Source organism: Squalius cephalus (genome assembly GCF_949319135.1).
Source record: "Squalius cephalus genome assembly, chromosome: 13".
NCBI lineage: Eukaryota > Metazoa > Chordata > Actinopteri > Cypriniformes > Leuciscidae > Squalius > Squalius cephalus.
The window spans coordinates 27,207,641-27,224,250 of NC_137134.1; the positions used below are offsets into that span (position 1 = coordinate 27,207,641).

The 16,610-nt window shown below is 37.2% G+C and overlaps 2 protein-coding genes across 3 annotated transcripts in view; one reads left to right on the plus strand and one right to left on the minus strand.

The window, feature by feature from the left end:
* Positions 1 to 16,610, plus strand: part of LOC307169809 (uncharacterized protein) — a 294,785-nt gene that overhangs the window by 80,939 nt on the left and 197,236 nt on the right. The window lies entirely within an intron of this gene.
* Positions 1,406 to 14,643, minus strand: LOC307169829 (uncharacterized protein). 2 transcript variants are annotated; one of them, XR_013823216.1, is made up of 6 exons: positions 14,370 to 14,639; positions 11,526 to 11,606; positions 11,037 to 11,131; positions 10,773 to 10,856; positions 9,745 to 9,858; positions 3,743 to 6,139 (listed from the first exon to the last, which is right to left on the minus strand). XR_013823216.1 is itself a non-coding variant. In XM_079890659.1 (2 exons), the coding sequence occupies exons 1-2, from the start codon at positions 14,536 to 14,538 to the stop codon at positions 2,534 to 2,536; spliced, it is 1,209 nt and encodes a 402-aa protein (XP_079746785.1). In that variant the 5' UTR covers positions 14,539 to 14,643; the 3' UTR covers positions 1,406 to 2,533. The 2 variants fall into 2 exon arrangements, 1 of the variants encoding a protein (XP_079746785.1); XM_079890659.1 differs by lacking the exons at positions 3,743 to 6,139; positions 9,745 to 9,858; positions 10,773 to 10,856; positions 11,037 to 11,131; positions 11,526 to 11,606 and adding an exon at positions 1,406 to 3,573 and having other exon boundaries at positions 14,370 to 14,643.

Here is a 16,610-nt window from a genome sequence, read left to right on the forward strand (position 1 = left end):
TTGAAAAGAAGACTATAAAGAAGCTGGTCAACCTCTCCTCTGAGTCTCACTCCGCCTGCAGCTGGACTGGGAACATTCTTGCAAGAATAAATATCTTTTAAGGACAATTTGAATCCTGATGTCTCTTATGCTGTGATGCTGTTTTTGTTAGTTATTGTTTTTGCTGCAACACATCAAACTCACTACTCCACCACAGACTCAGGTCATCAGCATGGTTTAATCTCTCAATTTCCCCCAATTCATATTTTTTTCTAAGAACAATTTATGTTTGTCTCTTACCCAGTTCTCTCAATTTACTAGGTAGGGCAGGAACTGCTAAGTCCAGGTGGCCAAACACCGTCCGCTCTCGGTTCCAAATGGCACATCCAAGGAATCCCACTTCTTACACCAAATTGTTGTGGCAAATAAACAATAAACAATTCTGAATAAGAGACACATTTTCAATCAATGAATATAATGGTTTATTTCTTGCAAGAAAGGCTCACAGTCACACAGTTAGTCAGGAGAACATGAGAGTGTGCGCTGAGGGGAGGCTCTCTCCCTCTTTATATATCTGCTACATAGATAACATGGGCCATAGCCCAGGCTCCTAGCCAATTGAACCTTTCTCTGCCTTATTAGGAAAGTACATAATTAATTATAGGGAAAGATCATTAATATTAATAAAATAATGAATAAAAAAAAATTAAAATACACATGCCAGCTTCCCCGAATACACTTGAGCACACAAACATTTGTACATGTAAAAAAAAAATACTTTTTTTCATAAAAGAGGCAATCAAAAAGCAAACACAATCGCACACCTGCGGGTGATAGGTGCGTAGAAAAAAAGAAATTAGGTCAAGAAATTAACAAAAAACAAGGATCTCCCGCACACTACCCGTATTTGCAAGCATCACAAAATCTTTATTAGCAACGTTTCGGTCTCACGACCTAATGCCTGATGAAGGTCGTGAGACCGAAACGTTGTTAATAAAGATTTTTTGATACTTACTTGCAAGTACGAATAGTGTGCGGGAGATCCTTTTTTTTTCAAATTCATAAAAGAGAGTAAAAGAGAAAAAATTGAAATTTAGGTGGGAAAAGGACAATACAAAAATCATAATAAAATATATGAATTCAAGTTATATCCTAAAGCTAATGATATATAGGAATACAACTAATTAGATATTGCTCTTCTGGGAGTAACTTTGAGTAAATCTCAAACTTGAAACCGTTGGTCTTGAAAATTAAACTAGTTTACTATAAAATTTAGTATGATTTTTTTGTAATTAGTTTTGGCTAGTTAGGACAGGATCTTGTGGAAGAAACAACTCTTACTGCTTGACATTGTGTGTTAGAGCAATAACTACATTCATAATTTTGTAATATTTTGCCTTATATCAAGAGTATTTTTTTTTGTTTTGATAAATGTGTATTTTGTGTTATTTGTATTTTATCACATGATTTTGACAAGTTTTAAATATGTTACATATGCTTAATAATTCTGAAGAAGAATAAGGAAAACTTTATTATTATTTTTTTTTTCACTTGGAGGAGGATGAAATGGCTTCTCTTCAGTGTGGATGCTCTTGTGTATTTTCAGTTGTCCTGGTGGACTAAATCTCTTGTCACAATGTGAAAACTTGAAAGGTTTTTCTCCAATGTGAATTCTCTGATGACTTTTTTTCAGTTTAGCAAATGTCTTTCACACTGCTTTCGCACTGGTATGTGTTTTCTGGTGTACTTTAAAGGGGACCTATTATGCCCCTTTTCACAAGATGTAAAATAATTCTCTGATGTGTATGTGAAGTTTTAGCTCAAAATACCCAACATAATTTTATTTACAGCACGTTTAAATCATCATTTTTTGGGTCAGCATTGCTTGTATACACTATTAACGCAAGCCTGCTGTAGGACTCCGTCTGACGATCTAATTGTCTGAATGATGACACAAAATATACTGATGTGTTTAATAAAGTTTACTGTATCTCACACAAAATATGAAGCATCAGTTTTTCTTCAGAAAATCACTGTTAGAGCTGTATAAACAGTATAAGAGGTGCGTAAGTAACTTACATAAATTTCTGTAGAGTTGAGGGAGCATTTTTTTTCAAAACAAAATGAATCCACCTCGTCTTCAATGGCTGGCAGATTTCAAAAGTAAATAGAGAGAGCTAAGTGAATGAATACATCCAGCTACAACAAGATCAACGCTTGGGAGATTCTTCGACGCTTCTTGTGAGTGCATTGCTGCAGCAATGGCTGATGTGTACAACAACTCGCGGTGAACTCGATCAGGGCGGGTCTAATTTATAACCGTATGTCAGTCAACACTCGTGGGCGGGGCCTGTGGCTTTAGTGATGTCACTAAAGCCACATTCTGAAAACGGGTCGTTTGGAGAGACTGCTTTTGATTTATGGAGATTAAAAAAAAGGAGTGAGTGGATTTTTATCACTGTAGGGTGGTTGTGTACACACACTGCCAACACACATTTATGTCCAAACACCATACAAAAGTGAACTTTGCATAATAGGTCCCCTTTAAAAGCGCTTAGTCGTGTAAAACTTTTTTCACAAGCAGAACACGTGTAAAGCTTCCCCTTTGTTTCAACTTTCTTGTGCTTCTTTTTCCAGAATGAGAACACAGATGTAATTTCAAAGCTCGAACACTTCTGAAACTGTTCCTACACTGATCACATGTGTGCGGCTTCTCTCTGGTGTGGGTTTTCATGTGATAATTAAGATGTCCTATTTGTGTGAAACTCTTCCCACACTGATCACATGTGTGCGGCTTCTCTCCAGTGTGGATTTTCATGTGATTCTTAAGGTTTCCTGTGTGTTTGAAACTCTTCCCACATTGACCACATATGTGCGGCTTCTCTTCATTGTGGATTATCATGTGTCTCTTAAGGTTTACTTTTAGTGTGAAACTCTTCCCACACAGATCACATATGTGCGGCTTCTCTCCAGTGTGGATTTTCATGTGTTTCTTAAGCGTTACTTTTAGTGTAAAACTCTTCCCACACTGATCACAATTGTGCGACTTTTCTCCAGTGTGGATTTTCATGTGACCCGTAAGCGGTCCTTTTAGTGTAAAACTCTTCCCACACAGATCACATGTGTGCGGCTTGTCTCCTGTGTGGATTTTCATGTGATCCTTAAGCGTTCCTGTTAGTGTAAAACTCTTTCCACACTGATCACATGTGTGCGGCTTCTCTCCAGTGTGGATTTTCATGTGATTATTAAGGGCTCCTTTAAATGTGAAACTCTTCCCACACTGATCACATGTGTACGGCTTCTCTCCGGTGTGGATTTTCATGTGTTTCTTAAGGTATCCTTGTGAAAAACTTTTCCCACACTGATCACATGTGTGCGGCTTCTCTTCACCATAAACTGTCATGTGATCTTTAAGACTTTGTTTGTATGGGATGCTTTTTCCACACTGAGAGAAAGTGAATTTTTTGATGGCTCTTCTCACTACAAGTTTACTTCCGGTCTGTGAGCAACTCAAAGATTTTTCTTCAGTTTTGACACGATGTTCCTCCTCCGCATCATCCAGTTCTTCACTCTCCTTAATCTCTTCCATCAGGCCTAAAATGAAAGTTAAAAAGTTTTAATTTTCAGTAAATCATAAAATATTTTTTTAAAACATTGGTGGGCCTATAAACAATTACTAGGCCTATTTTTGACAACCTCACAGAAATTTAGCTTCCTCTCACTTCGTACTTTAATGCTTTTTTTTATATAAAAATTCTTTCTTAAAATCTTTGCCACTTTGGCCTAAATGTCAGCCACCTTTTTTATTTTATATTTTATGACTCTGTAAAGCTTTATTTTTAAAATAGGGACATTAGTTATGATGTATTGCTTAGTCACTTGCACAATAGTAAAACCAATATGCAAAACAAGAATCATGATAAAATCATGATTTTCTTAAAAAAAAAAAAATCATCATAAGATAGGCCTATTATTTGCCATATCACCCACCTCTAAGGTGGGGTTACATTAACTAGTAGTTCTCTCATAAAGCATGAGTGAAATAAATACAAATTCAAGATGCACTATACAAGACGTAACAATATCACACACAATGTCCTGGAATGCATGTTCATTTATAGATCAGTACAAATTAATATAGGGAAAGTTCTGTCCTAGTATGGTCTCTGTTTTTACCACATAACATTTTTTGCAGCAATAAAACCATCTTATCTGATGGTCTCCTTGGTGACTGAGGCCATTTCTGCTCTCTTATCTCTTTTGTGGGGATGTTTTTAATTACTAAAAGTGGGTGTCATGTAGAGAATTGCCAAGAGGCCTGGGAGAAGTTAGGAAGGCTCAGTACAAGGGAGTGATTTTCAAAATGGCAGTTGTGATTTATTTCAGAAGCTGCATTGTATAAGGAGCAGTCCTCAAAGTGCAAAAAGCACACACACAAAAAAAAAAAACTTATGATATCATACATATACTGATGCTACAAATAAAAGAAAAAATGCTATGAGCAGCCAAACTGGCACTAAACAATGCCTAGTGGTGCATCCACCAAAATTGACAGCATGTCTCACCTCAAACATGTTCAAACATGAGCATAGCTTTCACAGGATGCAACAACAACCTCCTTCAACCTGCTCAATCCATTGTTATACAGTTTTCTAGGGGTGGGAGAAAAAATCGATTCATCAATGAATCGCGATTCTCTCTCCAACGATTCTGGATCGATTCTGAGAATTTCAGAATCGATTCTGAGCTTACCCAGATAGCACACGTACGTCGGGCCGACGTTGGCCCGATGTACAAAGTTCCATCGGCACGATGTCGCTCAGAGATCGTTTGCTCATCGGCAATATGTCTCCTCGACGTCGGCCTTTGATCGCAAATGATCTCCGGCCGATGTTTGAACGATGCAAAGCTGTAAATCTTTTGGCAGGTCTGCATGGGTTTTATAGGACCTTTATTTATAGGTCGGACCTTTCGGGCTACTCTTTACATTAGACACCATGCGCTGCTTTCATTGACGCACGCACTTACGAACACACACACACACACACACACACACACACACAGAGCGGAGATCGCGCTGCAACACTCACTCAGCAGCACATAAACTGTAGTCAACATTGCCCCGAGACTTAAATTGATAAAATAGCTTTGATACTGAACACATGCAACTTTCATCCCTCAAAATGGCCATATTCAAGAAAAAAAAGTGGAGTAGTTTTACACTTCCATCTTACCTCGCACTCTTTCAACGTTAAACTGATGAAATACATGCTCTGCTTCTGTGAACAGTAAACCCCGCCTTCTATGATTTGATTGGCTATCTATTTGGATGGTCTCTGTAAGGTAGACCAGCCTAAAATGTAACTTTTAAACCTTTTTGCCATCCTAAAAACAGAGCGGAGCAAGAATTTCCAATATTGAATTTCCAGTTTGGCCATTTCTAACTATTGACATACTATTGTTATTATTGACGTATAATTATACATTGCAAAAAATGCTTTTCTTACTTAGTATTTTTGTGTTGTTTCCAGTCCAAATATCTAAACATTCTTAAATCAAGAAGCATTTACTAGAGAAGTAAAATAACATAAGAAATTCTATTTTGTTTTCAGATAAACATAAAGTAATTTAAGTAATTTTTGCTTAAAACAAGATAAATTATCTGCCAGTGGGGTAAGAAAAAATAATCTTGTTTTCCAATTGAATCAAGATTATTTTTTCTTACCCCACTGGCAGATAATTTAGCTTGTTTTAAGCAAAAATTACTTAAATTACTCTATTTATCTGAAAACAAAATAGAATTTCTTATGTTATTTTACTTCTCTAGTAAATGCTTCTTGATTTAAGAATTTTTAGATATTTGGACTGGAAACAACACAAAAATACAAAGTAAGAAAAGCATGTTTTGCAGTGTAGGACTTGTCCCCCTCAATGTCTATGTACATATATACAGCCCTGGAGTTACTTGACTATCCAATATGAAAAAAGTAGGCTATACTGACATTGAAAAATATCTTCTTAATTTTGTGTGTAACTGTCTCTAGTATAATGAACAGACACAATTCAAGTTAAGACATTTTAATGACACCAGAAAGAACTCCAGTAGAAAAGGGATCAAAGAGGAACAGCAACAATGTACAGAAGGATTCTTCCTGGCAACCTGTAACAGAGTGAAAAACATTGAGAAAAAGCAGTTAGGACTAAAGCTAAGAATAAACTTGTCATTACACTGGATAATATAATTAAAAATCTAACAACAATCAAAGGTACATCAGCTGGCAAAGCATTTAATAGTTTAATAGGTTTAATAGTCTATTTAAAGGGAATGATTGTTGTGGGGAGTTTGCTCAAACTATGGCAGCGATACAGCGAATAGTTGTTCTAAAAGACGGCGCCGTCCGCGGAGCGCTTTCAAAGGCCAGTGAAAGCATACTGTCAGTTAAATTGTAAGTAGATGCTAACTGTTTCTCATGGGTTCGTATGGTATTTTAAACATTTACAGGGGTAAGTCTGTGATTTTATTGCCATCCGAATCCATAATGTCAGTGTTTTTTCTCACCCAACCCGCGTACATTTCTGAATTGCTTTTATAAAGAACACCGCTTTCTCAGTTAACGCAGTGAAGCAGCCCCTGCACGAGAGAATAATTGATTCTCGAGCCATCGATATCAGCAGATTCAGCAGCATCGCCACGGGCAGCACTGGGTAACGTCACACGGAAGAAGGAATATCTTTAGCAGCTTTCTAAGGTATGGTTCGGGGAACACGCCTATAAATGGTATACCTTTAGTTAAGTTATACCTTAAAGGCCCGTTCACACCAAGCACGATAACTATAAAGATAACGATAAAGATAACTATATATGCGTCCACACCAACGACCGATAACGGTCTTTTTATTCTAAGCACGCGCGCGCCCGGATGATCCAGATCCATTTTAAATGCGCGAGACCTTTAAATTAGAGTGGATTCTGATTGGCTGTCAGTGTTTTATCGTTTGACAGCTGGAAAAAATCGTTCTGAAAGTGATCCCAACAATATCGTTCCTCATATCTTTATCGTTACAGTTGTGGTGTGAACTCTGTTATTCTTTAATATGGAGAACGATTTTTAGAATTATATCTTTATCGTTATCTTTATAGTTATCGTCCTTGGTGTGAACGGGCCTTAAGAGTCTTCGTAGCATGCTAAGAGACAACGCTATCGGGAAACCCAGCCCAGGTGTTTATGAATGAGACACTGAATTAATTGTTTTTAAAAGTGTTTGAATTAATGATTCAATTGAGTATCTTTTTTTAAGTAGACTGAAACATGTTATTCTGATGTATGTTATCGTGATCTCCATTTTAAACAAAACAAATATGATTTTAAACCAAATAGATTCTCAGTTTACCCTGAATTAGGGGCCGTTCACATATCACGTCTAAAAACGTGTGGAAAGCGCTCTCTCCTTTCTACAAGCTCTTGCGCTCCCGTGGCGTCTGTCGTTGCTATGCAACCATGAACTGCGCTCTCCATGATGACAAGGAAGTATCAGCAAAGGATTCATTGATTTCTAGCCCTTGCATTAGCTTTACTACTAGATATATTTATGGAGATGAGAAATAAAAACTCGCCCTGTACAGCTATGATCGGCTGTTCGGCCGAGTTTTCCATGTTGTTACGGAAAGGCCAAAGCTGATCGGTTGGTTTTTGTCACATGACCTGCGGTGCGCTTGTGGCATTCTGAAAAGTTGAGATGTTTTCATCTCGCTGTGGCATACAGGGCTCCAGACTGCGACCAAATGGTCGCATTTTGCGACCAAATTTTGAGAGTGTGCGACTGAATTTTACATCCAGTTGCACATGTGCGAACGGGAAATTTTTTTTTTTTTTTTTTTTTTTTTTTTTTTTTCACTAAACGTGGAAGGGGCGCGTCAATGAATCCGGAATTTGTGGCAGGCAAATGAGTGTGAGAAGAATAGGGAATGGCCACTGTAACTGGCTAATGTGTGGAGGGGGAGGGTCCTAGAGATAATCGAGCGCGCGTAAACATCCGTGGGAAGGAGACGGAGACAAATATCAATGTCACAGACAGACACAGTCGGATGATGATGATTCAGAGTCAGAGGTTTGTAAGGTGATAAAGGCCTGAACCCACTATTTTCGGGAAGACTGTCTGCGAGAATTCAGCTGGTTGAGAGGTAGCCTACTGTAAGGAGACGAACTCCATGAGCTGCGAATGTTGCAGTTTAAACACAATACGCTAGTTAGACACATTCTCAGCCTCAAGCATAGAGTATGCCGTGACATGTTAATAAATAAAAACAAAATGAAAGTGGAAAGTGCTTCACAGACCGTTTAATGGTTCGAACCAATAATAGACAGCGCAGAGCTTCTCTCGCCAGTCGCGGGCCGATCGCGAACACGCGAAACAGTTACATCGTGGAGATCCAGTGAAGAAATCCATTGAGTTCGCGACAGAATTAATAACATTGCTGCGAGTTGCGTTTAGTGAGAAACGTTCAGATTTGACGCAGAATTCTCTGTTATAAACCATATCATATCAAACAGCGCTGACGTGGAAAACAGGAGAAACATCGTGCCATGAACGAACAAGTTATAGAAGGCTTTAGGTCCACAGATCAGCAACATTCACGATGGATTTAATGTTGTAACACTTACTGTAACTATGGTATATTGTGGTTATAACAGTACATCTTTTTCTAGCACTTCAAAACTATAATATCATATTTAAATGTTATTTTTAATGTGTTGACAAAACATTTTTGTTCATCCTTTAAAGATTGTCCCTATTTATAAAACTAAAAGTTTCAAGAAGTAGGAAAACTCACACTTATTTAAAAAAAAAGATAAAGATTAAATTACTATTGTAAACATAGCTGTAGAGGACGCTTATTGGCTATATTTCAGTTTTGTCACTCATTTTGCTTTTGAATTAATATTAAGACATTATGAATGATAATAATTAAAGTTAACTTTATCTATACACCTCAAATTAAGCTCAGTGCTTTGTCATCCCACAGTGCTACCAAATACTTTCTGTAGAACTTAGTGCTGCTGCCTTCAAATGTTAGTCTGGAGCCCTGTGAACTTAAAATAAAACTGCACATTGTAATTTCTGTACGTTAAGGCTATTTATTATCAAAGCATTTGTCAGTAATACAGTTATTTTGGGGGAAAATGTGAATAATTGCATTGCAAGGTGATTTAAGGTGTGCCCCTAAATTTTCTGCTTGCGCTCCTAAAATTTTAAGTCAGGGGCTACAGCGTTCCTAATAAAAAAAGTTAGTCTGGAGCCCTGGCATATGCGCGCCTGGAAAAACGAGCATGCTGCATCGCATGCGCGTCACTTCTATTATGGTATTACCGGTGTTGTCACACTTTGATTAACCGGTGGGGAAATATCCGAACGTATGACTTACAGAAGGTACAATTAACTAAGAACGTTTCGGGAAACACGTATTAACGATAAGGTACAGCTTAAGGTATAACTTAGGAATGACGTAGCGTTAAGAAGGTTTCGGGAAATCCAGCCCTTATCATAATTAAAAACGTGTTTCCTGAAACGTTCTTAGTGTTGCGCTTTTATTGAGCAGGTCATGCAATAACATAAATTAGTTATTTACACCAATAAGGTGATGCGGCTGCTGGGCAATCTGGTGAGTTTTGGAGGTGGAGCATTGAAGAGAGGGGTGTGTTTGTTTGGGTTCATTCCAAATATCAACAGTGTCCAACAGCGTTTTTGAAATATCGCTTACCCCACCTTAATATCTGGCAGTTTTGTGTCCATCTATAGTTGCCATCATCTGAGGTCTTCACAAGTGAGGCTGGATCCAAACTGGAGATGCTGTAATCTCTAGTGAACTTGCTGAGCATCCTGAGATAGAAACAGGGAAGCAACAGGAGAAACATTAGCATAGCTGCACTTCATATTATTTCAGGCAAAAGATGATCATGTGCACTTTTTACTATTTCATCACATATTAACTGTAAAACAAGATTATGAGATGTGTTAATTGAATGCTTGGCTAAAGAGTTGTGTCTTTAGTCTAGATTTAAATTGGGAGAGTGTGTCTGAGCCCCGAACATTATCAGGAAGGTTATTTATGAAAGTAAAAGAGTAGCAAAACTCAAGAGCATAAAGATGTGAATTTGAGAACTTGTCCCCTGTAAAATACCAAAGTTCAAAGTTGAATTTAGAGATTTGCACTTGCAGAACGTGACTTAACGCATAGACAGTGATATTAAAATAAATAAATGATAACTCTGTAAACACCATACTAATTAAAAATAGACTACTATGTACAGTTAAGCGTTTTCCTCACATAGAAAACTGGTATAAAACACTTAAAGGTTGCATGGTATGAAAATTTCACTTTATGAGGTTTTTTAACATTAATATGAGTTCCCCTAGCCTGCCTATGGTCCCCCAGTGGCTAGAAATTGTGATAGGTGTAAACCAAGCCCTGGGTATCCTGCTACGCCTTTGAGAAAATGAAAGCTGGTAATAATCATACATTTTTCTTGAGCGTCAAATCATCAAATTAGAATGATTTCTGAAAGATCATATGAAGCTGTGATGCTGAAAATTCAGTTTTGATCACAGGAATTAATTACATTTTACAATATATTCACATAGAAAACAGTTATTTAAAATTTGTTATATTATTTCACAATATTATTGTTTTTAATGCTGTCTTGGTGAACATAAGAGACTTCTTTCAAAACAATTTTTTTACCAACACAATTAGTGCATGTTAGACATTAGTGTATGTTTGAAGTTTTACTTACTAATCATATGGTTCATAGCGCCTTAGAGATGATGATCCGCCCAACTCTGCTACGGTGGAGGCCAGGGCATCAACATTGAAGGATCTAGGAACACAACAAACCATTTGTCACAGAGCCAACAATATTATTATATAATGCCAGGTTTATTACAAGTAAGAAGCTATAGCTAAGCTATATTATATATAAGCTACAGCAGAGGTGAAATGCTTTTCTGAGATGAGTTTCTGAATCTATTTGACCTGCATCTGGGCATGGAGTACCTACGGCCTGAGGGAAGTAGCTTGAACTGGCAGGACAAAGGATGACTAGGGTCAGCTGCAATAGATAGTGCCTTCTTTGCCACTCTGTTGGAGTAGCTGCTAAATGTGTGAGAGAGGGGAAAGTTAAAGCCTGCAATCTTGCTACACGTCCTAACAATACTCTCTAATCGTTTTTTGTAGACAAGGAACCAAACCAGCAGATAAAACTGAAGGTTAAACAGACTGAATAAAACAAGAATAAAACATTCTCATCAAAGTGGGGTCAATGTTAAAATTCCTCAGTCTACGGTAAAAATACATTCGCTGCTGGGCTTTGGCAAAAAAAGGCATCAGTGTGTGTGATTCAAAACATAGCTACTATCAATTATTGTGCCAAGGTTGTATTCTTGTATTATCTCAATAGGTTATGATAGTGAGGGGAAGAGGGGGACTCTGTTTCCTAAAATCAGTAATTAATTCTTTAGTTTTGGATTTCCTAACGTTACCTACCTACCTGTATTTCCTACTTCTCCAGCAGCAGCTTTCTTCAGAAATGTTGAAGTCGTGGAGCTTTCCCTCTGTTATTTTGTTGCTGCTGAAATCACAGAACATTTTTTTTAATCAATATTTGTTTACCATTGAGCAAGTTTCAACCATGTAAGTTCTACATGTAAGTGACGTCACCGATTACATACGTTTATGTTTACGTTTGTGTAAAATAAATTAGTTCACTTCCAAGTAAAACCTTTACAAAACCTCTCATATACACATAAGAGGTGATTAAAAGCCAAAACTTTCATAAACAAAAGTTCAACCGAGTCAACGTTAACTTAGCTTAACTCTTCTGAAAACGGTTGAGATGCTAACGGACTTTTTCCGAAGACACAAAGCCATGTCTATAAAAGTAAATATTCAACATAAGCGTATCAATTACAAGTAAGAGAAGTGTCAAGAACAGTTGTGTGTATTATCCGTGTGATTTTAGAGACTAATATCACCTGAAAGCAGTGAATTTGAAAACAACAGCGAGAGAGGGAGTTTTCCTGCTTACCAGTCAACAGTGGTCCCGCGGCGTTTCCATGGCAACTCTGCGCCGCGGCCGCTCCAGTGTTTGAAAGCGACTTGAAAGTTCACAAGCACAACGCGACATCGGCCTCCCGTATAGTGGGCCGACCTAAAACCGACGTAACGGAGCTGGGAAATAGAGCACTGACTGGCAAGAGATCTGCCTACGCCTGGCCGACGCCTTTGTGATGTTATAGGGAGGGAGGCCGACGCTCGATGTTGGGCCAACGTCGGCCCGACGTACGTGTGCTATCTGGGTATATTTTTAACCAGATATGCGATGACGCTGAGTTTGCTTTAGAAACACCCCTAATATGCTTTATTCCAATTCCTCACACACATACATACACCAATCAAACTATCCGTAAAATAATCTTTCAGAAATTCGGAAAGGTAGAAGCGAATTAAGGACATTCACACAGGCTTCATTGCACAGGATGCGCTGTGAGAGACGCGCGCTTTGTTTGATGTTACGTTACACTTGAAGTGTGCTGTCTCGCCTTTCGGTAGGCTATTTTCCTTACAAATGCTCTACGAAGTCATCATTTATGTGGCTAGGAATGCAGTGGACTTGTATATTTAAAATATGAACCTCACTAACAGAAGGCTGCTTTCAATTTTAAATGCTGACGTGCCCTTTGTTTGTGTAGTAGAATGCTCGCGCTTGCGGCTGCGCGACTCCGTACAAAATTAACGTAAACACAGCCAGTTATGTCTTAAGGGATTAAACGGACAGGACAAACTTCTTTATACTTCTTATATTTCAAAAGAGATCAGTGCGTGGATTCAGCTTAATAGATCTCCCGCAGTCTATGATGTCATAGTAAAAAACAACAGTAAAGATCACTCGTTTGAATGGAAAACGTTCAGATAATCTATAGGCTATACTGAAAGCACTATTTGTTTGTTTGTGAAGTTTCTATGCTCCTCTTTATTATTTGCTACTTACTTGTATGTTTTGAAGTTATATTAGTTTAAAATTCTTAACATACAACTGTTTTAATTATTTTTTTTAATTTGTAATTTTTTAAAGAAAATACTTAATTACCTATGTAAACTAATTAATTAATAGGGAGGGGAGGGGTGAGTAGTAGATAAAGAATCGTTCTGGAATCGGATCGTGAGGTGACTAAAGATTCCCACCCCTAACATTTACATACTGTGAATCGTTTATTTGAATCGAGAATCGTTTTTGAATCGAAAATCGATTTTGAATCGAATCTTGAGCCTAAAAATCGGTATCGAATCGAATCGTGACATTTTCAGAATCGTGCACCCCTACAGTTTTCCCACCCAAACTCTAGTGGGACAAACCATTATCACGGGGTAGGACATTTGCCTGTAACACTCCTCACAAACTTCCACAGCTAACATTAATACATAAATAACATAATTACTGTTCATGAACTCATTTCTGACAAATAGTAACCACAAACATAACATAACACCACAAAAAACTTACATTAAACATTAACACCTCATAGCACTCATGTTTCCCTCCATTTTGTAAAACAGTACATTCCGGATATGCGCACTACCCGAACCCACCTCTAAAACATTGGATCAAACAGGTAAGATCTAACATGTGCTGTAAACTGTAAACTCACACAATAAAGAAATAATTTAAAGCAAACAATGCCTCTCTATTATCTTTCAACACTAACACATTGTAATGTACACTTGATGTTGGTACTGTCCCTCCTCATATTTGTCAACACACAATATGCAATAACTTATTCCTGGACTCAACACACCAAGTAAATACAGAATAGCATTAGACTGGTACTCTAGTGATGATGTAATTGACCTAGCCCATCATCACAGTGGGCTTTAAAGATTATTTGTTAAATGTAACAAAGTTATGTATCTGATTGTCTCAGTCGTTACAATATTAGTTAGCATTCTTGTTGTGAACGGGCCTAAACACTTAACGCCATACAAGTAAAAGTTTAAGTTCAAAGACTGAAAAAATCATGCTTTTAACAGAAATGGTTTGCTATGTTGTTTTGTTGTATTGTAACGTTATATTGCATTTGTAGAAAGAGATTTATTGAATAGTTCAAAGCTGTTCTCACAAAATCTGTTAGGCTATTTAAACAACCTTATGTTGTTGTAAAAAATAATGTTTAACGTCACATTCTTTTGTTTAGGGATTTTTCCACACACATTTATGTCAGAATATATACCTGTATGACGAATGGATGTTGATTGGCTAACCATTAAAGAACTGCTTTAATGTATAACTTTTTTGTTTCACAGCATCATTAATGAAGAATCAAAAATAATCACCAACCTATCTGTTCTTCAGTCTCTTCAAGCTTCACTCTGAGGGGTTCTTGATCAGGATCACTCCTGTTCTCACTGTAATCTTCAATAAACTCCATTTTTACAGGTTTCTCACTGTAATCTTCAATAAACTCAGTTTTTACAGGTTGCTGTTCTTCCTGCTGGTCTGAATGCATCTCTACACTTGTAAATAGCGATCGTTTAAAAACTGTTTCCTGAAGGTTCAAATCTTTTGTTTTGAATCAGCTGTTGTTCAGAGCGCGTCTCCTCTTCTTCTGTTTTTGCCGGTTTGTGAAACCAACTTAAAGAGTGCCGTTCCGCCACCCACTGGTTTGGAGTGTGAAGAGTACAGCTTAATGAGGATAATGGATAATGAAGAGAGAAAGAGAAAATGATAAAACAGATCAAACGCTTTTATTTTCTTTCTGTTATACTTTTGGTATACATTTTAAAAAATGTATAACAGGAAGAAAACTAAAGCATTTTATTAGGTTTTCTCTCTTCAAGTGTTTACATGCATGTTAAAGTCCACATGAAATCAAAATTGACCATATTTACTTTGTTTGCCTAAATTGATCGTTTTGTGGTGAACAATTCATCCATGCAAGTCAATCCACACAAAAAAATTTTTTTGGCTTCGCAATCTTTAATCAAAATCTGAAAATGCCCCTCCCCTCTGCATTGGAGGACCTTCCCTGATGACGTATATTTGACGGCTTGGTTTGGGAAACGCTTAACCACTCCCCTCAAACCGTTAGTCTGCTATGAGCGAGAGATGGAGAGGAGGAGCGCTAGAGTAAAACCCTGCCCTCTGTTCAATATTCCTTTTCACTGGGAAATACGTCACAACACTGGAGAAAAGTCGTTTGCAACTTCCGGTTCACGCAGACTTTAATTACAAACACACACACACACACACACACACACACACACACAAAACAGCGTTTATGATTGCTTAGGAGCAGTGTTGGGGAAGTTACTTTTAAAAAGTAGTGTTTGCTCGTTACTCGTTACTTTTAAAAAAAGTAATCCGTTACTTTAGTTAGTTACCCCGTTTGGAAAGTAACTTTTTACGTTACTCGTTACTTTTACGTTACTTTTATGTTGCTTGACTTTGGGCAGAACCCAATATCTGTTCCTAAATATGTAGACATAAAGTTATACAATGGAGGACATAACAGGTAATTATTTTGTGCTCTTATTATAAAAAAATAGTACCAATTTCGAAAGAAAAAAAGTCCTTCTCACTCGCTGCTGTGTGCGGCAACTTTTATTCTCAGCCGGCTCTGCATCATGGGTTCATGGGGTAGAGTGCGACACTCCGCGATGAGCAGCTCGCCCGCGTCACTTCTCTCCGCTCTGCTCCTCCTATCCACCGAACTTTAAATTTCGGCAACAGCCAATAAAGCGCTCCTGCTCTCTAACACCGGTGCGAATCGCGTCTTGATAGCATAGGACAAAATGATATAGAAGACTTATAGAAGCTTAGTTTTCAGACATACGACTCACTCTCAAGGGAGTAGGAGAAAAAAGGAGATTTTGAGAGAAAAATATATATTTTGTTTAAAAGTACACATATTCAAGCTTTCTATATATTTCTCAGGTCTGTGAGACAAGTATAGCTTATCTGAGTTTCGGTTCATTTTATGGAGACGAGCTCAGTTCACGCGCTGGTGCCGTCATGATTATTTTGCATGCTATATTTACTTATTATTAAATTCAGGCAATTAATTGGTTGGTAAAACATTGATTAAAATTAAGATAAAATTAATACAAAACGAAATTCGTTTTAAAGAAAGTCTTTCTACAAGAACAAACTTAATAAAGTGGTCTAAATCATGTCTGCCCCCTCCATTTATCTCCCGATATATTGCACAAAATTATGATCTTACCCATGCTTTTCACTTTTCATATAATCAACATAGATTAAATTATTTATTTATTTATTTATTTATTTATTTATTTATTTTATTTAAACATAAATATGAAACATTGATTAAAATTAAGATACAATTAATACAAAACGAAATTCACTTTAAATACAGGTTTTCTACAAAAACAAACTTAATAAAGTGGTCAAAATCATGTCTCCACACAAAATTTTTCTTTTATTTAATTTAAACATAAATATGAAACTAATTTGTTTTCTTCAGTTCTCAACAGTTCTCTTCTCTCAAGCGCGCAGCTGAGGCAGTGTCGCGGTCAAATATATCCATGGGAAAAGTAACGTTGCGCCGAATTGAAAAAG